Source organism: Arachis hypogaea, chromosome 14 (genome assembly GCF_003086295.3).
Source record: "Arachis hypogaea cultivar Tifrunner chromosome 14, arahy.Tifrunner.gnm2.J5K5, whole genome shotgun sequence".
In the NCBI taxonomy this organism is placed as follows: domain Eukaryota; kingdom Viridiplantae; phylum Streptophyta; class Magnoliopsida; order Fabales; family Fabaceae; genus Arachis; species Arachis hypogaea.
In genome coordinates, this window is record NC_092049.1 from 129,361,135 (window position 1) to 129,388,416 (window position 27,282).

The window sequence follows — 27,282 nt, forward strand, 5'->3', positions numbered from 1 at the left end:
GCCGTCTTACTCTCTCGAGGCGAGGCCTCGACACCACCACAGAAAATATAGATGAACTGATAGAAGAACGATAGAAACTGTTCTTTTTAGTTGCGCCTTTCTATATGACATCTTCTGGGTATCAATGCACCACAACCAGAGAGGCTGCTGTTGAGCGGGAGAAGCTATTAAAGGTTACTTGGTTCCTTTTCATGCCAATTTTATATATATATATATATATATATATATATATATATATATATATATGCTATTATTTTTTGTTCTAATTTTTCTCCTTCGGAAGAAAGTTTTCTTCTCATACTTAAAAAGGCATCAATCCAGCTGTTGATACATAATCATGTTTAACTTGCAGGATGCTTTCGGATGAATATTTGAATACTGAGAATGCTCTGGTTATCTAGAAATATGTGCCATGGCAGCAATTTCTTTTGTTGTGATCGCTTCTTGTTTCTTGCTTATGCTTTACAAATTAATGGCATCCTGGTTTATTGAAGTTCTGGTGGTTCTATTTTGCATTGGTGGTGTTGAGGTGCGTTATTCTTTTCCAGACTTTGTTCCAGTTTATTACGATCACTCCCTCACGCCTTCTTTTCGTGTAGATTAGTATTAGTAATCTATTATTGATCATTTCATAGTAACGAGTTTCCTTTAAACTTTTAGGTACAAACATTTTTCTAACTGTCCAACTCTTCACAGTTGACATATGTGGCTGATGATTATGTTGATTGCTATCTTCTTTTTTTCATTAGTAAACAAATTAAAAAATTGATATCAGGGTCAAATTAATAATTTTAAGAATATAACTCATTTAATCTATATCATGTGTCAAAAATCTAATATATTATAATCTATTCAACAAATGGACTGTGTCGGGATATACTTAGTTCACATCAATGTTTTTCATGGAATCCAGACACGTGTGCTTGAGGATACTTTTTATGTAATAGTGTTATGTACATATGTACATAGGATTAAGGAGGGGGCGTGGGCCTAACATGGTGCTTAATGTTGGCCCCAATAGTGCTTCTTCAAGGTACAATCTCACTTATCCTACTTTGACTAGAAAACAAGCCATTTTTCAATCCACTTGTTTAATCAACTAAATAAAACAGACCAAAATATTATAATAAAGAAAAAAAACAGACAAAGAATAGTAAATTTTTGTCATGCTTGTATATAATAACAAACAAGTGTAATTACCCGTGTCATGCACTTGTCATGTACGTGATAAGATTGAATAAAATATTAAAATGATAATTAAATAAAAACAGAAAAATAGGATTATAGAATTTGTAAAAAATAATAATAAATAAAGTAAACCTCTAATAAAATTTTCTTTAAAAATTTAACTTGTAAACAAATTAAAAAATTGGTATCAGGGTCAAATTAATAATTTTAAGAATACATTGGTACTTTAGTTTACTCTATTGATCGAATGGCATCCAACAAAGAAAAAGTAATGTTTCACCTAAGAAGGGTTAAGCTTTTGGTTGTACATCATGTGATTTCCATTTAACTGCATTTCTCATACATAATTGTGCTTAGTTGCTTAGTGCTTTATGTAATTTGCCAACTTATTAAATATGGAAGATAAATACAAGTGAGTTTTAGAATAAAAAATGTAGGGAGAGAAAAAATATATATAAGGAGTAAAGAAGAAAGCGTGTGTATTGTGGGTAGGAAATGGAAGGATGTGGAGAATAAAGAAGAGCATAAGGGGATGTATATCATGCATCCTGCCATGCGGGGCACTTGACGTGATACGAATAGTTCACTCCAATAGCAGAGTTGAAGAGATCACCACTCGCACCATCAAGGCTGCTGACGTCATGAGAGCTCATCCTAAGCATGTCCTCTGGAACTATTCTTCCCCCAACCTCCTCATCGTTCCTCCCCACGCTGAACTTTGTGCATTGATTGCTTGAGTTTTGAAAGAAGTTTCTTACTCTGATCCATTTCTGTGTTGACAAATTGTTAAAAATTGGGTTGTGATCATATATTCATTTTTGTACTCCTAATGTGACTCTCAGACTCTGTAGTTGTTGGAGTAATTTTTTTTCTTCACATAAGTAATGATTTAAAACTCATTCCATATAAGATGAGATTGAAGAGAAGAGTGCAATTCATGGGTCTGGATTGATCATTTGGAAGATGGTTTTTCCTTTTGCTACCCATTTGGTTCATGATTGCATGTGATATTTGGTTATATTGATGATTTTCTCCTTTTTCCTCTAAATAATCAATATTTACAACTTGAGTAAGACTACTTCATTAAGGGTGACTTGGAAGAAATAGAGGAAGAAAATGACTTAAATGAGTAAAACAAGGGACATGAGACAAGCCTACATTAATGATATTTCATCACAGAATACACTTGGAAAATGAAATTTATCCAACTTCAACTTCAATTTTAGTTATAAGTAACATAACTATAGTCTTTCATCTTCATACAACAATTTTCATTTTTGTTTTCTTTTTCTTTTTTTTTTTCCCTTGTCACCATCCTCTGCGGGCCCCTTCATTGAGAGTTGACTGTAATGTCTCTTGCCTTATTGCCATTTGCTTGACAAAGACATCATTTTTTGCCACACCCTCATATAAGCAAACTTGCAGAAGATAATTACAAAAGAATACTATGTTCCCTAAGGCAAAAAATAATTGCCAAAGAGGAAGCTCTTCAATCTTCTTACTTCTTATCTCATTCCATCTTCTATCTAAGAAAAAAATAAAATAAAAAATCTAATCTAATAAAAGTAATAGTATCTTAAAGTCTTAGCCGTTGATATAACTATAAGTACATGCTAATAACATGATTTGGTTGAAATTTTTGTTATGACAGTTTTAAATGTTTACATAGTCTCCTAGAGTTTCTATCAGTCTCCTATTAAACCAACACCTATGGTACACTATACTACTATTCCTATTATCACTTCATTCATTGTTGAGACTCTTGGTTATGAGGGCAAGGCATTTCTGGTTCCTCTCTTGTCCATAAAAGATTGAGTTTACCTCTCTTCTTTCCCAATGACAACAATGTGCCTGCATTTGAAGAAAACCAAGGTTTTAAAAACAATACAAGTTTTTGTAAATCACGATGACAACTCGTAGTAAGAAACATGCATAAAGTTTAACATTAGTTCTCAAAGGTGCCTTCAGCAGCCACCCGAACATGTTGAAATAACAATTGTACTAACCAAGAGTAAACGGGACGATATAAAGCAATGCTGGTTGACCATGCCCATCCATCAAGTTCAAAGCAACATATGTAATAAGGAGACCTGCAGATCAAAGTTCAAGGGAATGATGTAAAGACACCAAGCAAACAGTGATCTCAATTCTCATCTACATCCTAATTCTGGTCCGAAAGTGAGTCGGCTCAATTTTGTAACAAAGTAAATAAAGTCCAAAAGTTTTTATGGAAAATTACCCTTTGACACATCCTACCAACTAAAGTCATACCAAAAATCAAACATAGAAATAGCATACCTAAACCGTAAGCACTCATTGCCCACACGAAGTATCCAGACCGAAGGTTCCTCTTTGCCAACCAATCATACCTGTAAATTTATCGGTACAATAATTAAGTCCAAGAACCATTAAAATAAGACAAGGGATTCTTTTCATTTATGTAGTGATTAAAGTGTTTAAACTAGGGAAGACGAATATATATGACTTTCGTTTCGACCTTAGTGAAAATGCGACTAGAAGCCCCGGTAAGATTATGTCCCCAAAACCAATTATGCTAAGCAGCATGGGGATACCATCTTCTCCACTCCTATCGCCTCGAGCTACCTGTACAGAAGTGAAAATGTTTCATTAATTCAAGTGGAAGAAATGCATCATGTTTATGAGACCAAAATCGAGCTTAGTAGAGAATGAAACAGAAGGGAACACTCACCACTATCATTACGCTCTCATGGAACCACCACTTATAGACAAATACCCAGAAGATGTCATATAGAAAGGCGCAACTAAGAAGAACAGATTCTATCGTTCTTCTATCAGTTCATCTCTATTCTCTGAGATGGTGTCGAGGTGAGGCCTCCAGAGAGTAAGAAGGCTGCTGGTGCTTGTGTGAGTGGAGGTGGAGAGCTGCTGATCTACTGCTGCAGCGTGTTGGTTGGGAGGGGGAGGGAGGGGAACGAGGAAGTAGATGTTGCCACGATGGAGGTCAGCGTAGGGAGGAACGATGAGGAGGTTGAAGGGAGAATATTTCTTGAGGATATGGTTAGGATGAGCTCTCATGACGTCAGCAGCCTTGATGGTGCGAGTAGTGAGCTCTTCAATTCTGCCATTGGAGTGAACTATATGTATCACGTCCAATGCCCCGCATGGTAGGATGCATGATATGCATCCCCTTATGCTATTCTTCATTATTAAAGCTAAACTCTTGTGTAATTACTTAAAGAAACTCTTAAAAAAGGCTTGAATCCGCTTGTGGGATTAGGCGATGTAGATATCAGAGAAAAAATTTTAAGGTAAGACTGGTTTTTTCTTAGGTGATCGGGTAAAGTTTAATAGTTCCAAGCTAAACGTACTAAATCAATTAGCTTTCCAAACCAAAGTAGCGGACTTAGCACACGGTGCTTAAAATTGACGTATGATAAAAAAAACCTCCATTTCCTTGGAGAAGAAGATGGGGAAGCCATAAGAGAGAATCTGCGCGCATTTTGGAGAAGAAGATGCAACCGCATAATGTTAAACCAAAATATATATAGAAACAGAGTTAGCTAGAAAAAGATGTGGGTGACATAAAGAGAAAGAGAGAGAGAGTGAAAGGGAAAGGGAATGGCCGAATGGGAATAGGCTTTTCAAAGTTTTACTTTTACTCTTTTGTTAGTGTTACTCATCCTATAAACTATAAAGTTCTTGTTGCTTCCATCACCCCACATTTACACAATAATAATAATAATAATAATAATAATAATAATAATAATAATAATAGTACTACCCTTCCAATATCAATATTTTATACACATATTAACACCTTAATTCTACCATTGGAGTGAACTATACGTATCACGTCCAATGCCCCGCATGGTAGGATGCATGATATGCATCCCCTTATGCTATTCTTCATTATTAAAGCTAAACTCTTGTGTAATTAATTAAAGAAACTCTTAAAAAAGGCTTGCATCCGCTTGTGGGATTAGGCGATATAGATATCAGAGAATAAATTTTAAGGTAAGATTGGTTTTTTCTTAGGTGATCGGGTAAAGTTTAATAGTTCCAAGCTAAACGTACTAAATCAATTTGCTTTCCAAACCAAAGTAGCGGACTTAGCACACGGTGCTTAAAGTTGACGTATGATAAAAAACTTCCATTTCCTTGGAGAAGAAGATGGGGAAGCTATAAGAGAGAATCTGCGCGCATTTTGGAGAAAAAGATGCAACCGTATAATGTTAAATCGAAATATATATAGAAAAAGAGTTAGCTAAAAAAAGATACAGGTCACATAAAGAGAGAGAGAGAGTGAAAGGGAATAGGAATGGCCGAATGGGAATGGACTTTTCAAAGTTTTACTTTTACTCTTTTGTTAATGTTACTCATCCTATAAACTATAAAGTTCTTGTTGCTTCCATCACCCCACATTTACACCATAATAATAATAATAGTACTACCCTTCCAATATTAATATTTTATACATATATTAACGCCTTATTTTATATTCCTATACATTTTGTACCAGTGCAACATCCAATTGAATATTCCTTTTTCTAGAAAAAAAAAAAAAACAATAACAATAGTTACTCAATATCTAATTGAATCTATTTACAAACTTTATAAGTTAAAGTTGCTAATCGAGAATTTAATTAAACTATAGATACCTAAAATTAATTATTTATGTTTAATTCGATAAAAAATTTGAGTGATACAAATTAAATTATATAAACAATTGCTTAATGGAAATTAGAAAGTAAATTATCCTCTTTGATATATAATTATATAATAAATTTATCATATATTTTTATCGCATAAAATCATGGCACTTCTAATCAATTCCATTTGATAGTTAAGGTTGATACAAAGATAAGTTTTGAAATATGCATTAAATATAAAAAAGTTATTACAAGCATTAAATGAACACATAAATATATTTATTATATAATAATATACAACAAAAAAAAATAAATAAAAATGATTAGCAAACACGTGGCTACATCAGGGACGTAAGGAACGGAGCGTTGAATTGTGAGTTGTGAAGAGTGAGGAAGGAGCATAATAACGATGCAGTGAAAATATCAATTATCAAGTGCAGAGTGAAATGGGGGAGCTTTATGCTTTGGACTTCGATGGAATCCTCTGTGATAGCTGCGGTGAGAGCTCTCTCTCTGCTCTCAAGGTACTGTACCCTCTCTCCTTTCTCTCTTACTTGTTTTTTCATTTCAAGTTTTCACTTTTTCATTAACTAGGATACCTTTCAGGCTGCGAAAGTGAGATGGCCTTCTTTGTTTCATGGCGTGGATTCCGCCACTCAGGATTGGATTGTTGACCAGATGCATTCAGTAATTAATCTCATATTCACTACTTACTTCTTATGCATTTTTTTAATCAATTAGTTAATTATTATGTTTATGCCTTTGTTTTTTGCTAAATTGCTTTATAATTTAGATGTTATGTGTTTTGGTTCTGAAAAACTGTTAACTGCTTATCAACTTATTCGATTTGGAAATAACAACAGAGGCCTCAAATTATAGAAAGGGAATCAGAGACAAAATTATTTTGCTTTCAAATAAATTTCCTTGTTTTAGAAGAGTACCATTATGAGGTGCAATGCATGTGTCAAGCTCACTTCTTTGAGGAAGTAATTGATTTTTCCTCTAAGATTTCAGTAGGACTTTGATTATAAAATTGTTCCAAAACTTTGTTTTATTGTTAATTAAACAACACACTGTTTCTCGCTAACTTTGTTGCCTTTTTTATTGTTAATCAAGTTTTATTCCCTCAAAATATGAACATTTTCCGGTTTTAATCATTTTTTTTTGTAAAGATTTAGTTACTTGCATATGATGTTGTGAATATTTTACTCAAAAATATTGAGCTTTCAAAAACATTGCTTTGAATATGGTGAATAAATAGGCCAGTTTTCATTCTGAAGATGAACTTCCATAGTTGTCTGTGTTATAGGTCCGACCGGTTGTAGAAACTGGATATGAAAATGTTTTACTTGTGAGATTGTTGTTAGAGACCAGAATACCTTCCATCAGGAAGTCTTCAGTGAGTACAATGTCTTATCTCTGATCTTTAGCATTTATCAGTGGAATTTGCATCTGCTTTTGACTGATGCCTACGTTTTTTTGCAAGGTTGCAGAGGGGCTCACGGTTGAGGGTATATTGGAAAATTGGTCCAAGTTGAAGCCTGTTATCATGGAAGAGTGGAGTGAGAATAGAGAAACTTTGATAGATCTTTTTGGAAAGGTTAGAGATGAATGGTTGGAGCAGGATTTCGCTACTTGGATCGGTGCAAATAGGTAACCAAATTAAACCTTCTGAGCTGTGATTAGTTTAGCATATTTATATCACATGAAGGAGATCTACTACTACTAATTCGTGATGTTTGTCTATAGATTCTATCCTGGTGTTTCTGATGCATTAAAATTTGCAAGCTCGAGAGTGTACATTGTCACCACGAAACAGGTCAGCGTCCAACCTTCTTTTTGACCCTAGCTAGGGGATGATAATCCTGTCAACAGAAACTTTTGTCTAAGTATTAATGAAAAATACTCCATTCCATAATATTTTTACTTTCGAAAGTCAATGTATCTTGATATAAATTGCAAGTAAATATATAAAATTTTTTTAATGCACCGAATTTCAAGGTGACAATTATTTTGGAATGAAAGAGTAAGAGAGAAAGGAAGATAATGTTGTCCTAATACGACTTATGCACCTTTTGCAATTTTACATCATGTCCCCTGTTCATTTTGTATCTTTATCATTTCTTTTGTAATTTTAGAGCCGTTTTGCTGATGCTTTACTCCGAGAGATTGCTGGGGTGACAATTCCACCTGAAAGAATATATGGTCTAGGATATATTCGTCTAAAATAATGTCCAGTGATGCTTTAACATTTTTTTCTTTTCTTTTCTCTTGCTTTATTTTTTGAAAGGAAATTCACTTTCCTTGCACCATCTTTGGTTTTACCGGTAGGCCTAAGGTTGAAGTGCTGAAGCAGCTTCAAAAGAGACCAAAGCACCAAGGACTCACACTTCAGTAAGATATTGTGCTACTAGAACTAATTATACATCATTCTGGTTATTGTAATTTCTACTGGAACTCTATTATTGCTTACCTGAAATTAACTCTTTTAACCAGCTTTGTTGAGGATCGGATTGCTACCTTAAAAAATGTCATCAAAGAACCTGAGTTAGATCAATGGAATCTGTATTTAGGTAGCTTCCTTTTGTATTTCTTAACCAGTTTATAATTGGAATGGATTCTCTCATGGGAAAATATTACATGACATCATGATACGTATGGTCGAGTGTGCCTGATAAGTGTAATTGTTTTTGGGATCAGGGAACTGGGGTTACAACACTCAGAAAGAGAGAGAAGAAGCTGCGGCTATCCCCAGAATTCAAGTTCTCGAGCTGTCGGACTTCAGTAAGAAGTTGAAATGATTGTTTGTTGCCTTCATTGAATTTTCACTTTTTCAGGCGTCAGCATTGAACTGATCATTTTGTTACCATCTCATTTATAAAGAAAGTCAGTTTGTTGTGACCACAATCTTTCTATTTAAAATGGCTGCTGTAACTGTATCCTCTAATGTTATATAGAGAAATGTTTTTTCAGTACATAGTAATATAGTATATACACACACACAATAAATTGACAGTTGATTATTGAAACTCAAAACTGGTTTTCATTATGTAAGTGTTATGTTCAATAAGAAAAGATAGATAATAGATAGATCTACACTCTTGGATGAAGGCAATGTGTTGAATTTACACATATATAACTGAGTTTGTTTTTATTTGGGTGGCTAAATATATTAAGTTATCACAATGTGGAAATAAATAGAGGAAATATGTGCCTCAAATGAAGCTGCAAGATCAATGTGGAAGATTCCAAAAAATACGACGCCACTCATAGTCATATGTGAATGTCTATTTCGAAAGCAAATATTATTTGTGGTAATACTACGCTGAAAAAAGGTACCGAAATATTTCGAGGATTTACTACACATCTTCCTCTTAGAAGGCAGTTTTGGTCTCCGTCAAAGTTATGCAAAATGGTAAAAATATTAATGCATAGATAAAATTATATTGTAATGCACGAAAACTTAAACAACAAATTCCATCAAGATAAAGTCGCCTATATTGATCCAACAGTATTATTATATTCAGTTATATATCATGTCTATAATAAATTCATTTATGCTGTAGATGAGCTTAATTAATAAGGTAACGGTAGCTTTTTTTACTCAAACTTAGATATGGTACCATAGGCATTTTCTTTAAAGATCTAACATGCAAACCAAAAAATGTAATCTTACACTGTTAGGCTGTGTTTGTTTACAGAGACAGGACATTGAGATACAAAATCGTATTTGACAGAAGAGACATGGATAGAGACAATGTGTCCAAAGATACTGAATTAATATATTTTGTGTCCATCCTGAAAGGAAGGACACGAAAATACTAACAAGGGACACAACTTATTTTTTATTTTTTTTTTCATTATTTTTGTTAGTTTTTTATAATTATATTTTTTATTGTTATATTTTTCATCTCAAATTTTTTGAATGAAAAAAAAGAGAATAAATTAAATTTTCATAATTTGTTCTAGTTTATCACCAAACAGAATACAAGAACACAAAATTTTATATTTCTGTCCATCAGTGTCTTGTCCTATCTTATTTTCAATGTCTTGTCCTGTCCTATTCTTAAAAACAAACGCAGCCTTAAAGTGTGTTTAGTTTAGAATTTGTTAAGCCACCTAAGCATGGCACCTTTTCAAGGGCATCAAGGCGAATTTTTTTACTTAGATAAGTTTTTAAAGAATAGACATAATTCATAAAAATTACAATCATGTTAAATGTATTAAAAATGTCATTTACAAAAACTTAGATTAAATGAGAAAAGAAAGAAACTATTGGCATTATTAAAATATTTTTACTTAAAACTAAAGTTTCAAAAATTAAATCAGTGATCAAACTAGTAGAATTAAAAGTTTAAAAGTTTAAAGATTTAATCGAAGATAAACCGGATATAATAATATAATATATTTATATATATGAAATATATAATTTTTTTGAAAAAATATTTTATTTTAAATCAGTTAACCGCTATAAAATGAGATCAATTTGATCGGTTAATCAATTATTGATAATCAAATTTTATCTTAATAAATAGTACTGATTTAATAATTTGTTTTTGGTTAATCAAACAATTTTTTTTTTATTTTCGATCTAATTCTCACGACAATACTTAAAACTATAACCTATATAATCAACTTGGGTTGGTTGAGTGGTCAGCTCACTCACCCGCTTAAGCAAGTGTCGGGGGTTCGAATCCCGGTGCATGCAACAACCCATTGGTCCCTTAAATGGAGCTCAGATCCACGATGGATTAGTCCTTGACTTGTCGGGTTGGGGATACGTGGGCAACCAAAAAAAAACTATATCCTATATAAAACAATTTATAGTAATAATAAGTTAGTTAGAAGGTGGAAACTCAGGTGTAGTAGTCAACTTCACGTAAAGTTAATAACTAAGAACGGTTTTACGTCAGCATTTAAATCATGTGGAATTTATTTTTCACGTCAGCATTTAATTTTTTTTAAATATATGTTATATCACCATTTTTACTAAAATACCCCTTTAATTAAATAAAAATAAAAAAATATTTTTTATTGAATTTTACAAAAAGAGTTAAACATCCTTTTTTTATTTAATTAGACAAAAATATCCTTTTAAATTAATTAAATTTTAAAATTCAATTAATCTTAATTTTATAATTTCAAATAATTTAAACAACAAAACAAAAACATATTAAAAAAACAAAAAATTAAAATTATTCTTCATGTGGATTAAACATATTATAAAAACAAAAAACTAAAATCGTTCACGCCTCTGAAGATTTCTGAAATCTTCTTCTCTGCTCTTGCTATCCTCTCTCTCTGTCTCTCTCTGCTCGATCTCTATCAATCTTTCTCACTGCGCGTCGGACGCAAGATCTCTCCCTCTCTCCTCTCTTGTCTCGCAATCGAGCTCATCGCCGGTGTTTCAACGTCTCACGGCCTTCCCTGGGCTCCTCCTCTCCGGCGACAGAAGCACTCGTCGGATCGTCGTCGCCCGTCGTCAGCGCAGATGGAACTGCCACTAGTCTGAAGGAAGCGCAGACGGAACTGCCGCTTGTCTGAAGGAAGCGCAGACGGAACTGCCGCTATCCGAAGGAAGTGCAGACGGAACTGCCAGAAAGAAACGCAGACGGAACTGCCACAAGGAAACACGCCGACGAAACTGCGACGGGAAAATGTAGACGGAACTGCCACGGAAAAACGCAGACGGAACTGCCACGGGAGAACACAGACAGAACTGTCACGAGAGAACGCAGACGGAACTGGCACGAAAGAACGCAGACGGAACTGCCGAAAGAGAGAGAAAACTATATGATTTCTTCATGAAAATAGGTAAACAACGGATGATAATGGTGTTTGATCATTCGACTCGGAAAAAACACAAGACAGAGAAAATAAGCTAGTCGATGAGGTAAAAAGTATCAAAGGAGTGACAAAAAGAAAAGGAGAATAGCATAGAAAAATATAAAAACTACGGTGATTTCATCGCAAGGAAAACAACCTATCCTCTTCAAGGAGGATACCATGGCTCTGATACCATGTTAGAAACAAGAGACTGGGAGAGGAATCTGAAAAGTGTATTATTCAGTTGTGATCAAGTTGTCCATTCAAGTTGTCTAGAATGTTACAATATAAAAGGGTATTTATAGGTACTAAGAGAATCGTAATAATAAAGACGTAATCTCCTACAATAAATATTCAGATATACTAAATAATACTAATTGATCCTAATTGATCCTAATTATATTCTAACAGTCCTCTTCTGGGCTGGGGTCCTCTTCGTCACCCAGTCGCCCTTGGTAAGTCCATGCATCATCACTTCCCCTGTTCTCCCTTTCCCAGATTGCCTTCTCCCTATATTTTGAGATGATGTTGAATTGGTAATCAATTAATTTGTTAGTGACTGAATCTTGAATTTGTTGCTGTCTTGCTGAATAATCACCGAGTTTAATTTTTTTTTCTTTGCTAAAAATCATCAGAGTTGATTATCATCGAACCTTGAATTTGTTGCTAGCTTGCTCAAACACCCCCTATTATCTTTTCTATGCACTACTTGGGTATGTTACAGTTTTCATATGACCGGGCTTACAATTTGTTGCTGTCTTGCTCAAACACCCCCTATTATATTTATCTCTACAGTCTTCATATTGTACATTGCTTCATGATTTCAGTTTGTTTTTGCATGATATACTTCAACTGATAGCTTGTTTCCCCTGAATGAATTAAAATAAAGGTGAATCACTAGTTCCCTTAATCACTTAGGTGACACCTTTGAGAAGGCTTTTGAGGTAACTTCTCTGTCTTATATGTTTCCACCTTAGAATTGGTTTATGTCCACAGTTCATAACAAGTTACATGACTTTGTTTGAATTAGTTGGGAAATGTTTCTTCCACGCTTGAAACATCAAACCTGATCTATGTCTATTAATGATGTTTTATTATAGGGTAACAATGTAGTAACATCTTGCTTTCAGAAAAAAACAGAATTGTTAACTAGCTGAGACACATAGTTAACTACTAATTTGATTCTTCATTATCTGGTGTATGGGAATTGTATCATTTCAAGTATTGAAACAACATAACATTGTTCATCTCATTGCTGCTTCTCAAATTTCTTCAGGAAGGTCGAATGATCGTGGAGAGCAAGACAGCAGAACTGAAGACTCAAATCCGGCTTAAAGGAAGTCACGAGGACAATGAATCACAACTCAAGGCATCTCGAGAAGTATTGCCAACTATGTAATTGTGTGTTCTTGCCTCACTAATTTTTTTGACATAGTATTATGTAATTAAATACATCTATAAATTATTTTTATAGACAATATATCAAGATTAATTTTTTTTTAATTACTAAAGTGAAAAGATCAATATGTATTACGCGGCATATATTCGAGTCAGTTTATGAGCTAATGAGCTGAGTTTATTTAAGCTTAAGTTCGACTCATTTAATTTATGAGTTTAAATTTAAGCTCAAGTTCGGCTCACCAGCTCATGATTTCAACTTATCGAACTATTAATGAGTCGAACTCGAGTTGGCTCCTGAGCTGGTTTGATTCACTTCTAACCTTAGTGATGAGAAGAGAAATTTTTTTTTATGGCGGTAATAATAGTTGTTTCAGTATGAAAATATGAGATGGCTGAAAGAAAAAAAAAAGAAAAAAATAGATAAAATTATAATTTCACAATAAAATTATTTTAAAATATTTAAATATAAAATATGATTATTATATAATTAATAAATAATTTAAATTCTAGCCATCAATTCAAATTTTCAATAGTTATAATTTATAAAAAAATTTAGTTCATGAAAAATCAAAATATTCTTTTTTTTCTTCATTAAAGAAGGCTCCATAAAATTATTATCTTATTAAGTAGTGTATACAAAGAAAAATAAAAAAAAAATATTAAAATACCATTAACTATAATTAAGTAAAATGAAATAAATATATTAAGTTTCATATCGATTATATATAATGTAAGAATCATATAGAAGCATATTAAGTTTCATATATAATATTAAAATTCTCCTAAAACTCTAAGCAATCAGAATCTTATAGGATTCATCCAGTATAATGCAATACAAGTTTGGTTGGAGGGAAAAAAAATAAGTGAAATTTTTTATTTATAATACACTATTTAAAAAGAATATCTTATTGTGTTAGTAATATTTTACGTGTAGATTTAAAAAGTAAAAATATTTAAATTTATTTTTATTTTTATGAGTTAAAATTTTTTATAATCAAATATTGAACTCACTCTAAAATTTTAATTTAATATAAAATTTATCTATTTTTTTTCTTTAAACTTAGATTTTATCTTTTATTATTTTATCATTTATAAATATTAAATGACCTTTTCATATATAAAATACTTTTGTCAAAAAAAATGAAATTATAAATTTATATTTTAGTATCATCTTAATTATTTTTATTGATTGTCTAATTCTAATATTAATATAAAAAATATATTACATTCATAAATGAAATATATTCTAATAAAAAACTCTTGATTCAATCATAAATAAGTTTTATTAAATTCAAATAAGAGAACAAAAAAAAGGGATATATCTACCTAAGAAAATTGTTTGATGTGCTATGCAAATTAAATGCACACGTCTTATAGGGTTGACTTAAAACTTAGCTTGAGCCCAACTACCTTGAGTAAGGGAATGTATTTGCTGCTCTAGTTAAAATTGCCACACACTAAATACATGAAGAACACTTTAAAAAAAAAAAAAGAAACAAAATGAAGAATAAATTAAAGTAAAACCTGACTTATAGAATAATTATATAATAGCTTTTGTAATTAAAATAATAATTTTATAATCAAAATATAATACTTGATACACTTTTATTGTAATTAAATTAAAAATTTCTTTTTTTTTAAATTAAGGAGATTTTTTTTATCTTTTTTATATTTTATCCTCTTTTCACTACTACATTTTTTTATATATTAATATTAGTTATTAATTTAACAATTAAAATGTAACACATAATATTTTTTTATTACAATTAAAATTAAAATATATCGTTAATGTAACAATCAAAATGTATCACATTGTACTCTATTTTATTATAATTAAAATAATATTTTTTTTTTCAAAACTAATAAATTTTCTCTCTTTTCTTCACTCATTTTTTTTTAGGATTTTAATCAATATGCCACAATTTCTAAAAGTTATTATCTAAACATGTCACATAATATTCTCTTTTTGTAATTAAAATATATATATATATATATATATATATATTTTTAAATTGAAGACCTCTCTCCTTTTTTGTTTCTCTATTTCTCTTCCTCCTTTATCACTCTATCTCTTATATATATTATTAATAATTTATTATATCTATTACATATTACTAATTTCACAACCAATATATATATATATATATATATATATATATATATATATATATATATATATATATATATATAACACTTTCTAATTACAATTTAATTAAAAAAAAATTTACAAATCAATGAAGTCTCTTCTTTCTCCTCTTCTCTTTTCTATGTTCCCTCTCTACTCACATAGCTCTTTTATATATTATTACTAATTATTAGTTGATCATTTAACAATCAAAATATATCACATAATATTTTTTATTATAATTAAAACTACTTTATTATATATTTTTAATTTGATAATCAAAATGTGCCACATAATACTCTTTTTTATTGTACTTGAATAAATTTTATATTTCTTTATTTAATAAATTTTTTAATATTTATTATAAGAATATTAAATATTATTAATTTTTAAGTTATAATAAAAAATCAAATATTAGAATATAATTTATTTTAAAAAAAATTTATAATTCTATAATATTATTACTAATAAAAATACTAATATTTTTCTAATACAATTTCATTCATATATAGTATTTAAGTAACAGGATATTAATAAAGTTCAAGATGTTGATTGATATGATGTAATAAGAGAATATCTATGACTAATTAAAAGACGATCATTCAAAAATCAAACTATTTAAAAACCTATTTACATAACAACATTAAAGGAAAATATCTATGAAGCAAAGAATATATAGTTTTTTTGAGACAAAAAGTGTGCACGTGTGATCCAAAGCAATAAGCATGAATGTATGAAGCGTGGTGGGAGTGTCATCTGTGGATATGCACTATCATAAGCTGTACCATATGTGAGTGCCCAACTTTGTAGCCTTTGACTTTGTGTGTTGTTTTTGGGGAACCAAGAAAACTTCACACTACTCTTACATCTGCATCTCTTTTCTAAACTTACACTATATCATTACCAAATAATATATCTTAATTTTATGATCTTTGTTTCGTGTTGGGTTGCTCGTTAGAACGATGAAGGGTTGAATGTTAAATGTTGGCCCTAATAATGCTTCTTTCAAGTACAATCTCCCTTTACTTGTTTAATGATCCAAATTAAACAGACAAGCTTTTGTCATGCCTGTATATACTCCCTGTAATACCTTATTGACTAACACTTTAATACCACATTTAACACTAATGATGAGTTTCTTATTGGTTCCAATTTCCTTCCCTTTCATATGAAACAATTCCATATTTTTCCTATACTTCACATTCTCCACTGCTCTCCGACCCCTCTCCGTTTCTTTCCCAAATTAGACGGACAAGCTTTTGTCATGCTTGTTTAATAATAGCGGGTACTATTTGTGCGTAGTTGGGAAATGGATAATATCGGTGTTTATAGTAATAGTAGTAATAGTATGTAGCCATGGAGAGGATTATAATTCGTGACTTCTAAGGCCTTTACAGCAAAATCTAAAACCATGAAAGCATGAAATCAAATCTTAGTTACTTACTAAAAAAAGGTACAAAACAACTCACGAGTTTAAAAGTTTGGTTTAGGAAATGCCACAAATATGTCAATATATATAATTACATATACATATGATGATCAACACATTTTCATTAATAAATTTCATATTGTTTTTTATTCATAATATGAATAGGATAAAGATAAAACTGAAACATTTAAATAACGCAAAAAAAAGTAAAAATTAAAGAACAGTTCATCCAACATTATTGTTAAAGAGAATATATATTAAAATTTTCTCAACCACAATTATGGATGAGTTTTGTAAACACTTATTCTAGCGTTAAAGAGTTTATCACTATCATGAGAAACGTGATATCCCTTTTTTGTTGGGTGAATCTAAACGTAATAATATATAGCTATATATATTAATACTAGTACTAGCTAGTATAATGGGAGCAATAGTGGTAAGAATGTTAAAATGATTTTGCTATTTAATTAGTACTATCTTTTTTATATCTAATATTTACTTTCTAGGAAAAAATGTAGTAATAATTTTGACAATATGTAGCGAAAAAAATGACAACTTCAATAAAAATGTAGAATATTTAAAAAAAAAGAAATAATTATATACAAAATACAAAAATATAATAAAAAAAAAAGTTTATGACTACATATAATACATAAAAATAATTACTTGTAAATATTTATCGTATTAAAATACGAAGAGGGAGTTGTATATATGAATAGGGTAGTGTACGTTGGGGACAACCTAGGAAAATAGGCTGTGGTCTGTTTTCCGAAAAAAGACAACCCATAATGCTAAAAAAGATTTCTGATCCTCTGAAGTTTGGAGAATATTACGGGTGAATGCCATTGCAAATTTGCCAGGAAAAGAAAAGCAGAAGAGGAGAGGAGAACTTATTATATCACGTGATAAAGTTGATGATTGTGATACGATATAATAACGAGATGAGATGAAGGGTGGGGCCAAATGGTGATTTAATAATGCAAGTGAAGTGAATTAAATGTGTGGTCAGGGGGTTGTGTAGGTTATTGGGACCGTCAGGTGTGTACATCTGCATCATCTTCTCCAACATGCGCGCAACCAGATTCTCTCTTATAGAAAAGGCTTCTGACCACTAAAATTATTATTTTTCATTTGAATATAATATATTAAGCATTTTTATATTTAGTTTTTACACAATATATTTTAATAAATAATTAATTATTAAATACTGATATAATTGATATTTTTTATTCTTAAAATAATTATTCTAACTTTTTTTTAGGTGTATTCTCTTGTTAATTAAAAATAAACAATAATAATAATTTAGTAATTTTATAATTAAATTTTAATTTTAAGTTACTCAATTAGCGTATAATGATTAATAAAAATAATATGAGCAGGAGACAATAAAAATTTAACCATAATATATTAATAATATAAAAAAAATTATATTGGTACTCAAAGTTTTTTTATTTAATCAAAATTTTCTATTTATTAATTTAAATAAGAATACAAAAATATGATCAATTTGTATATTAATCTCATTTTCCTAGTCTGCAAAAGTAATACATTTTATTTTCATTTTTGATGGCGGTAATGAACCACAAATTTCTTTTCATTTTCATATTTTTGTTAATATAACTACAAAAGATTTTACAAATCTAATTTTTGTAGTGTCTAACTATAAAAATAAGACTAAATGCACAAATTAATAAACTTATATTTTGTTATTTAAATAAGAGGTAATGACCAAATCAGTACCCGAAAGATTAAAACGCTGACATTGCGGTACCTGACTATTGTTAACGACAAAATGGTACCTGGATGATTTTAAAATCTGACAAACGTATCCATAACCTGGCCGGACCTAAGCTCCGGTGAGGAGAATGCCTACGTGGTCACCGGATTATGCTGACATAACATGTTTTAATTGAGTTGTCATTTCTAATTAATTAAATTGCTAGCCTAGGTGGAAATTAGGTTAATTGGAATTCAATTTTCCCCTAAACCATTAGTCTTTGCCCTAATCCCAAATCAACAACGCTCTCTGTTCCTTCATTCGCAGTAGGGGATCCAAGATTGGAAGATGCATTCTGCAAGGGCTCGTGGAAAATCTGCAACGCTGAGAAGGCAGCCCTCGATGCAAGCCTGCGACGTGGATGGTGCTTCGGGCATTGTGAGTAAAAGTTACGATGGCTGTTGCTTTTGTCCCCTTCCGGTGGTTCCGTTGAAGTCGAAGACAAGTAGCAACCCTGATAGATGGTTTCTACGCTGCCCTCTGTGGAAGGTAAGATTGGAAGTGTGATGAATATGTGAGGAAGTAGAGTAATATCCCTTCTTGGTTTATCGTCTGTTCTCATTCATTTTTAGATTTCGATTGTTCTCTGATGTTTGAACTCTTCGTGTTGTGCCAGAACACAGAAATGCGTTGCGGGTATTTCCAATGGTTGGATGAAATACAAGCGGAATGTGTGGAAGGAGAAGTTTCTTCAGAGAACAGTAATATGCTAGGCAAATCAGAACCCAAAAAGAAAGGCAGAATCAATGTTGACTGTGGGGATGGCCAGGAAATTCAAAGGATAATGATGGTACTGTCTGTGGTGAATGACATGAAGGAGAATCTGAAGAGGGTTGAGTTGTGCCTAATTTTTATGTGTATTTTGATTGGGTTAAATGTGGCTTTGATTATGTTTATGGTGGCTAAGTAGGTAGACATTGTAGATTATAATAGTATAACAGTCAGAGATTGAAATTTTGTAATCTTGTCCTCAATGTAATTGAGATAAATTAATGTATGCTGTGTTCTTGTTGTGCTTTGTTTGAGTTGTTGTTGTGGTGATTTAACCAATATACATGGAGTTTATGTAAGCCATGTCAATTAGTTTTGTAAACATAAACTGAATAAAACACCAAAATAACATCCAGTTATAACCATTAACTACTTAGAGTAACAAAGTTCAGGCCCCAAATAAGACAACCAAAATGACACATGTTCATAGTACCTGCTACAGACCCAAGATCACAATAACAAAACACAGAAACACTAGGTTAGCACTTACATGCCATAATGGCAGTTGGGTGCATTTTAAGTAAATCATGTCCAAAATGCAAATAACAACAAACTAAAAAATCCAAGAATCTAAGCTCATTTCTTGTCATTTCTTGATGGCTTTGATGGTGGTGGTCCGGATGGCTTTTTCTTCTTCAAGGATGGGGTGGGCATGAAGCCTGTGAACCTGCTCTGGGTGGCTGGGCTTGCTGCTGCCATGGTCTCCCTAGTCACAGTTGGGGGCCTAAATGGTGCTGTAGGTTGGGCCTGAAGACTGGGCCTAGGTAATGGACCTTGAGGCTGAGGCCCAACATTGGATGGAGATGCAGAAATTTGGGATCTAGACCGAACTTCAGGGCTGACAAGACTAGGTTGAGCAGGGGGTGGTGGTGCAGCTGCTGCATTTTGTGCTGGGGTTGGAGTTGTTGTAGTGGCTGCCATTCCTCTTCAAGTGGTGCTGCCCATTCCTCTTGGTGGAACTGTATTGCCCCTAACAAAAGATGGTCTGCCTCTCCTCTTTGGTGCTGGTGATGGTTCTGAGCTAGCTGGTGGAGCACATGGGTTGGTTGCTGCTGGTATGGTGGCTACATTAGGGGCTGAAGCACTTGCTGTAGTGTTGCCATTATTGATGTTATTCTGCATCAGTTTGTGCATTCATTAAATCAAATCTTCTATGGAGACAGATCCAACAATTTAGTACAACAAGGTAAAATAAATCACTAACATTTACCTGATCAGGCTGAGTTTGTGGATGGTTTTGAGTGAGCTCTTCCTCATCTGCAACATATGCAGCGTGTGCAGCCTCCATGGTCTCCTCCCAGTTAGCTTCTTGCTCCCTAGCTTCATCCTCATCAAGATCTGGTTCTTCAGCTGCTGCTCCACTTCCTTTGTCAGGACAAGTTCTGCTATTATGTCCAGCCTTGCAAAAAACACATGAGATAGGAGAAGCAGCATTAATAAAGTTCTGCTATAAGGTAAAGTAAATGCATTTAAGTAATGGATTTTGTTTTGCTCACCCTTTTGCAGGTTTGGCATGTTATCTGTCCATATCTTCTCTTGGCCTTGTATTGGCTGCCAGAACTTTGCTCAGTGCTATTCTTTCTTCTCTTCTTTGTAGGTCTGCCAATAGGCCTCTTGTATGGAGGGGGCAGACATGGCAGCCCTTCGTGATGCTCCCAGTACTCCTGACTCGGTATGCTATTAATGTGAAACATATAAGTTCTATTATAAGCCTCGATAGTGAGTTTGTGATGGACATAGTCTTCAGGTTTCTCGTTCTTTCTTTGGATTGCTGCAATCCCATGACAGCATGGTAGTCCAGTGAGCTGCCATTTTCTGCATGAGCATATCCTCTCTCGTGTATTGACTCTGACTCTATGCTGCCATTTTGTTACTTCAAACTGATTGTGCTCATCATCACCACACCATTGTGCTTCCCAGTAATTGGCTTGTCTTTTTTCTTTCTCTAACCTACTGACCTGTACAGGGGCTATTTGTCCAGTATAAGCCATCAGTGAGTCTTTGTGAGTTGCCATTGTCTTCATGATGTAGAACCTAAGCTCCTCAAGCATTGTCAAGATGCTCTTCCCCCGAAGTCCCACAATTGTTGAGTTAAATGATTCACAGTTGTTGCTTGTCAAACTGTCTATCTTTGGCCAGTCTGAAAACCTTGATCTCGACCACTGTTCTTGTTCAAACTTTGACAAATACTCCCAAGCCTGTTTGTTGATCCGTTTCACAGCTCCCATTGCATCATTAAATTCCTGATCAGTAGTTGCCTTTGCACATTGCCAAAATGTTGCCTTAAGTTCCTTATCCTTCCATCTCTTGTTCAGATTTCTCCACATATGCATACAACAGAATCTGTGCTTCACCCCTGGCATGACGTCCTGTAATGCTGGGATTAAACCCTGCATTGAATGGTAACCACAATGAATTAGAGGACATTTGAAAACTAATTTATGTATACTTACAGGAACTCAAAAAACATTAAGATAGTCCACATCACCTTTTGCTGGTCTGACATAAAAACCCAGCCATTCTCATTGAAGTCCCCAATGTCTGTGTGCAACTCCTCCAAAAGGAATCTCCAATTTTCCCTAGTTTCTGCATCAACAACCCCATACGCTATTGGAAACAGCTGATTGTTCGCATCCTGACCAACTGCTGTTAATAATTGCCCTCCAAAGTACCCTTTCAAAAACGTTCCATCCAAAACAATAAATGGCCTACACCCTGCTCTAAAGCCATTTTTGCAAGCAGCCAAACAGATGTACAAGTTTCTGAACTTAGGCAACCCCTCTGGCTGTGGAGTAGTCCCCATGTTGGCTCTTGAACCAGGATTTGCCTTCATGATTTCGTTAAGGTAGTCTCTGAGCCTTAGGTATTGATCTTTCTCTATTCCCTCGATAACTTCCTTGGCTTTGACCATAGCCCTATACATCATCCTCTCGTTGACTGAGATGTCATACTGCACTTTAAATCATTCCTGTGCCTCTCTCTGCAGCATGTTGGGATGGATCCTCAGCTTTGGGACCAATTCCTCAGCAACCCAAGCACATGAAACAGATTTACTTTTGTTACTCCTGGGGAACGTATGCTCATCCACAAATGTCTTTATCTGAAAGGATGCTGGGTAGTTGGTCCTGGCACAGTAGCACAACCAAGGGCAGTCTGGATCATAGCAGATCACCCTACACCTCTTCCTCTCATTCCTAAGGTAGAACACCTGTCTCCCAATTTGTATGTTGTACTTCTGCACTGCTGCTTTGAACTGCTCCATGGTCTCAAACTCCATATTCAACTCCAGAGTTATTTTTCCATATGGCGTGTTGGGATTATGTTGAGGAAATACAGTTTCCTCTTCGTCATCAGTTGCAGGGGGGCTACAGAGTTCTTCGGATTCATATTGGTACATCTCAGGTTCACTATCACCATCTTCTCTATTCGGGTTAGGCACCTCTACCCTTGGTGCTTCATCCTCATTTCCAGGTACAATTCTTTGCCCAGATGGTTGAGGCCTTGGATGATTTCTCCTTGCATTATCCCTCCCACTAGTTTGTGTTACATTATCTGCTGTAAAGTCAGTTGAGATACATGAGAATTGAAGCAATTTCTATTCACATCTACTCTAACTAAAGAAAAAAACTAATTTACCTGTTGGGTTTTCTGTAACAGGGTCCTCTGCCCTTTCCTCATCCACGAAAGATTCTCGAAATTCAGAACCTCCATTGAGACCAGCAACATCATCAGCATTGGTCTCCTCGGTGGGTTCATTCCCAGCTTCAGCTTCTCCATGGTTACTCTCATTTACACCCTCATTCTCGGCAGCTCTTCTTTCTCGGGGTAAACCACTAGGGGCTGGTCTTGGATGTCTCTTTCTAACCTTCTTAGCCGGTTTCTCCGGAGCTGATGCTCCTTCAGTGTCCTTCTCCGCATTCCCGTCATTGGCAGCTTCTTCCCCTGCACCACTCTCACCTTTGTTCGACTCGTTAACATCAACAGTTGCCTCAGGTACACCGTCATTCATATTCTCCTTCACAGCCACACTCAACCCCATCTCCAATTCATTAACCTCACCACTGGTCTCATTCACACCTTCATTCTCCGTCTCATTAGCATGACCGTCAACCTTATTAGTAACTTCATCCTCCTTCACACTATCACCATCTGGATTGACTTCAACCACACTATCACTACTACCATCAGAAAAGACTTCTTCATCTATGATTTCAGGGTTTGCGTCAATGGGGTGATCAAAATATAGGTGTACAGTGTTGTCATTCTTCATCGCACTCTCACACATTCTCATGACTTCAGCATCTGTCCTAAGCACTCTAAGACCCTTACCTAACTCTAAACCAGGTTCTAGCCAGTACACCTCACTGTATCCAGGGTAACCCAAGTCTAAAAATAAACCCTCGACAAAGAACATGTTACATGTCTCCACATTCACCCTGTGTATCTCAGTTACTAAACCCCCGTCGTATATCACATTACCGTCAACACCCCTTTTCAAGGCACCCATGTGATGATAAACAAAGGTAACTAGACGATCCATCTAAAAAATCGTAGAGGGAAGATACAATGAATAAAACAATCAACATGATAATAATGCTGTCGACAGAAGGCACGTAAATGAGAGGATGGAGTGAAGGTGAACTTACCTCTACGTAGCGTTCTTCCTTGCGAAGACTGGGGTTGTGATGATGCCACTACCAACCCCTCCCTGTTGACGCTACGACTTCGACAATGTCTCTCAAATCCTCTTCGTTCTTCTTCGTGCCAAGTAACCAGGGCAACGTCTCTCTCTCTTTACGTGACCCTTCAGTTTTACTCTTAGTGAAACACTAAGTCACAGTAACTCACCCAGCAGTAACAACACTTGTTTGATTTGGGATTATGGCAAAGACTAATGGTTTAGGGGAAAATTGAATTCCAATTAACCTAATTTCCACCTAGGCTAGCAATTTAATTAATTAGAAATGACAACTCAATTAAAACATGATATGTCAGCATAATCCGGTGCCCACGTAGGCATTCTCCTAACCGGAGCTTAGGTCCAGCCAGGTTATGGATACGTTTGTCAGATTTTAAAATCATCCAGGTACCATTTTGTCGTTAACAATAGTCAGGTACCGCAATGTCAGCGTTTTAATCTTTCGGGTACTGATTTGGTCATTACCTCTTTAAATAAAAATTATATTACTCAATCATTGATATTTATTGTTGTGTATAATGTAAATAGGATTAACTCAAATGACATAACATTATCTATAATTTTATATAAATAAATTATAACTTATATACAAAAAATTATCAATTATATATATATATATATATATATATATATATATATATATATATATATATATATATATATATAGTTTATGTCTTCTATCTAGTTATTATAAAAAATTTAATTAGATTTATTATTCATTCAATAAAATAAACAAAAATATTATAATTTAGATATGATAAAAATAAAAAAATTACACCTTAACAAATATGAATATTATAATTATGTAACGACTAAATTTTTAGTAGGTCTAAATACTATCAATTATTAAGCGCTACTTCTGAGTAAATTTATAAAACTCTAGACTTTGTACTTAGGGCTGGGCATGGTTTGGATTTTTATTAAACCAATTTTTGAAAATCCAGTTTTAAAATCAGTTTCTTTAAACAAAAATTCAATTTTCAAACCATAATTTTTTTAAAAGTAAAATTAATACTAAAGTCATTTTAAAGTGTATAGGTTCATTACAACTAGAATTTGGTTCTTTATAAATCTAATGACAATAGCTAATCTATATAACATTTAATCATTCTCAAGATATCAAAAGAATACCACTAAAAAATCTCTCTAAAATCTCTCTAAATCATCCTCAGGTGCCCAACTACTGCTTCCAGTGCCTTAAGCACCTTCAAGACTTCTCCCTGCAGCTCTACAATCCTTTCATCGGCCGCAGCATAAAATGGCACCTCATCTATCATGAAAATGATTTGGCATCAGAAACATTCCAATCTTTTAACCAAAAATGTATTTAAAAAAGAATGCTCATTTCGTTAGGTACATAAAAATGAGAACAGGAATCTAAACTTAAGTCAAATTGGACTCTGCACAAAAATTAGGCTCAAGAAAAGAGCATCGACCAACACAAATCTAATTGAACATAGAATTTAGCACACCTTAATAATCCAAAATCACTAGTTGCTGTTAAAATACAGGGAAAATCATAGGTTCATTATGTAAAATTACAGGAGAGAATGCTGTCTCTGGATCTTCCTTCCCTGATATAAGTACCTACAGGCATTTAATCCAAAGAAACAGCAGCCAATAAAACTTCAGCATGATTCATAAACTAATGCATGTTCATATATCTCGCAAGACAGCAGCAGTGTTTAAATAAAAAATTCATATAAATTGAGAGTTATGTACTCAAGAATCTACTGCTGCAGAATCAGAATTCAGTTTCTTTCTGCACAAGGCACCATTTTTCAAAAGGGGAAGCATTTTTATAACTCATAAATTTCTTTAGGGATATGCAGCCTAGTATATCTAATCTAATCATGCAACTAAACATAGGTTCAGAACTTCCCTAAACAACAATAACATGAAATAAAACTAAGATTCATTCAGAGGCCCAGATTGGCAGTAGTAAATCTAACAATTTTCGGTTTTTACTGCCTAATTCTGCAGAAAAAGCTTTGGTGTATTTTATTGATTCTCAACTATCCTTAAGCTTAATCTCAGCCCCAAGTGTTTGATTAGCATTCAATCATCACAATATAAAATCACCTATTTAGAAGATCAATTAAACATTCGCCATAACATAATCAAGCACAAATCCAGCAACACAAACTCAACCAATACAGCAAAATTTGCCCATTCAATGATGTAACAATCTAAATTCACTCTCCTCATACAATTTGTGAGTAGAGTGCATGGTGAAGTAAAGTGATGAAGACAGAAAAACTAGTAAGTTAATCACCTGCACCAGTGTGGATAATTACAACAGCCAACTTGATGTTCCTCCCACGAATCACAGCCCTGCACACAAACAACCCCAAACACATTTCTGAAAAATCAAGGCCAAGAAATGAAAACAAAACCAAAATCCCACATCCAAAACCAACACAATACATTCAAATTGTAGGTCATGCTTGGATGATATTGAGCTAAAATCACAAGTGTATGACTCAATCACGAACTATCTTGAAAGTCTTACCATGCAAGTCTAAAATTCTTCTCCACTTTCAGTTCATAGTAATTGAACTCAAAATAAAAGCCATTATATTCATAAAGCAAATAAAACCTCAAACTTGCCTCAACAACAATTCCTTGTTCCACTACATCTCAATATACATTACATATCTCCATTCTCCAAAACAAGACAGCAGCTTCCTCAACATACAATCCGTGCTCAATTATATTACTTTCTTATGCAACATCCTCAAACCCCCAAACAATAGCTAAAAATCGACATTTTCACTTAAAATGCAAAAAGTAAACACTATCATTATCTACTTAGTTAGCTGCCATTGTTATTGTTGTTCACTCATAATGCTGAATCGTACCTTCTCCAAAACTCCACCATCCAAACACGCACTTAATAGAAAGAGAGAGAGAGAGGTTTTACTTGATGGAATCGAGATCGGAGCAGACATTGAGCCACTGAGCAGGGTCACCAAACACGTGCTCCGCCCTGAACACAGCACCGAGGACGGCCGGAACTTTTGTCCGGTGCTTGAGGAGCCAGTCCTTCTTGAGGATCCCACCGACAACCGTAGGAGGCGGTGGCGGTACTTCAGCGTTGGAATCCTTGGGCTTGCGTTCGAAGAGGTAGATCTTGGAGAGGTCAGAGAGGGCGAGGGTGTTGATTGGGTCACGGCGAGAAAAGGCGGACGGCGCCTTGAGGGTACCCAGAGAACGGAGAAGAACAGAGCTGGGTCACGGCGAGAAAAGGCGGACGGCGGAACCGCGGATGGCGGAACAGAGCAGTGGCGCGACGCGCTCGTGGTGGTGGTGGCAGCTACGAAACTGCAGTGCCGGTTGCCTGCTCCGGTGCGGCGGTGCCGGCTGCGGGCGAAGGAGAAAAGGATTCGTGACGGTGCTCTGGATCTGGATTTTTTGAGAATCAAAAGTTAAGAA

General features: G+C 33.8%; 3 protein-coding genes across 5 annotated transcripts; 1 reads left to right on the forward strand and 2 right to left on the reverse strand.

The window, feature by feature from the left end:
- Positions 1–2,526: 2,526 nt before the first annotated feature.
- On the reverse strand, positions 2,527–4,374 carry LOC112743181 (signal peptide peptidase-like 4). Its single transcript, XM_025792392.2, has 6 exons — positions 4,071–4,374; positions 3,899–3,987; positions 3,686–3,792; positions 3,487–3,557; positions 3,195–3,278; positions 2,527–3,039 (listed from the first exon to the last, which is right to left on the reverse strand). Exons 1-6 carry the CDS (start codon positions 4,372–4,374, stop codon positions 2,936–2,938), a joined length of 759 nt encoding a protein of 252 aa, XP_025648177.1. The 3' UTR covers positions 2,527–2,935.
- A 1,773-nt stretch (positions 4,375–6,147) lies between these two features.
- On the forward strand, positions 6,148–8,794 carry LOC112744131 (uncharacterized). Of its 3 annotated transcripts, XM_025793641.3 has the most exons (9): positions 6,148–6,343; positions 6,426–6,506; positions 7,129–7,218; positions 7,306–7,472; positions 7,569–7,638; positions 7,958–8,031; positions 8,145–8,213; positions 8,316–8,392; positions 8,520–8,794. In XM_025793641.3, the coding sequence occupies exons 1-9, from the start codon at positions 6,266–6,268 to the stop codon at positions 8,618–8,620; spliced, it is 807 nt and encodes a 268-aa protein (XP_025649426.1). In that variant the 5' UTR covers positions 6,148–6,265; the 3' UTR covers positions 8,621–8,794. The 3 variants fall into 3 exon arrangements, with proteins under 3 accessions (XP_025649426.1, XP_025649425.1, XP_072071073.1); XM_025793640.3 differs by lacking the exon at positions 7,958–8,031 and having other exon boundaries at positions 8,110–8,213; XM_072214972.1 differs by lacking the exons at positions 7,129–7,218; positions 7,958–8,031 and having other exon boundaries at positions 6,184–6,343; positions 8,110–8,213.
- Positions 8,795–19,494: 10,700 nt separating this feature from the next.
- LOC112743182 (uncharacterized) lies at positions 19,495–21,663 on the reverse strand. The gene is made up of 3 exons (XM_072214966.1): positions 20,645–21,663; positions 20,359–20,547; positions 19,495–20,264 (listed from the first exon to the last, which is right to left on the reverse strand). Exons 1-3 carry the CDS (start codon positions 21,542–21,544, stop codon positions 20,076–20,078), a joined length of 1,278 nt encoding a protein of 425 aa, XP_072071067.1. The 5' UTR covers positions 21,545–21,663; the 3' UTR covers positions 19,495–20,075.
- Between the last annotated feature and the right edge of the window lie 5,619 nt (positions 21,664–27,282).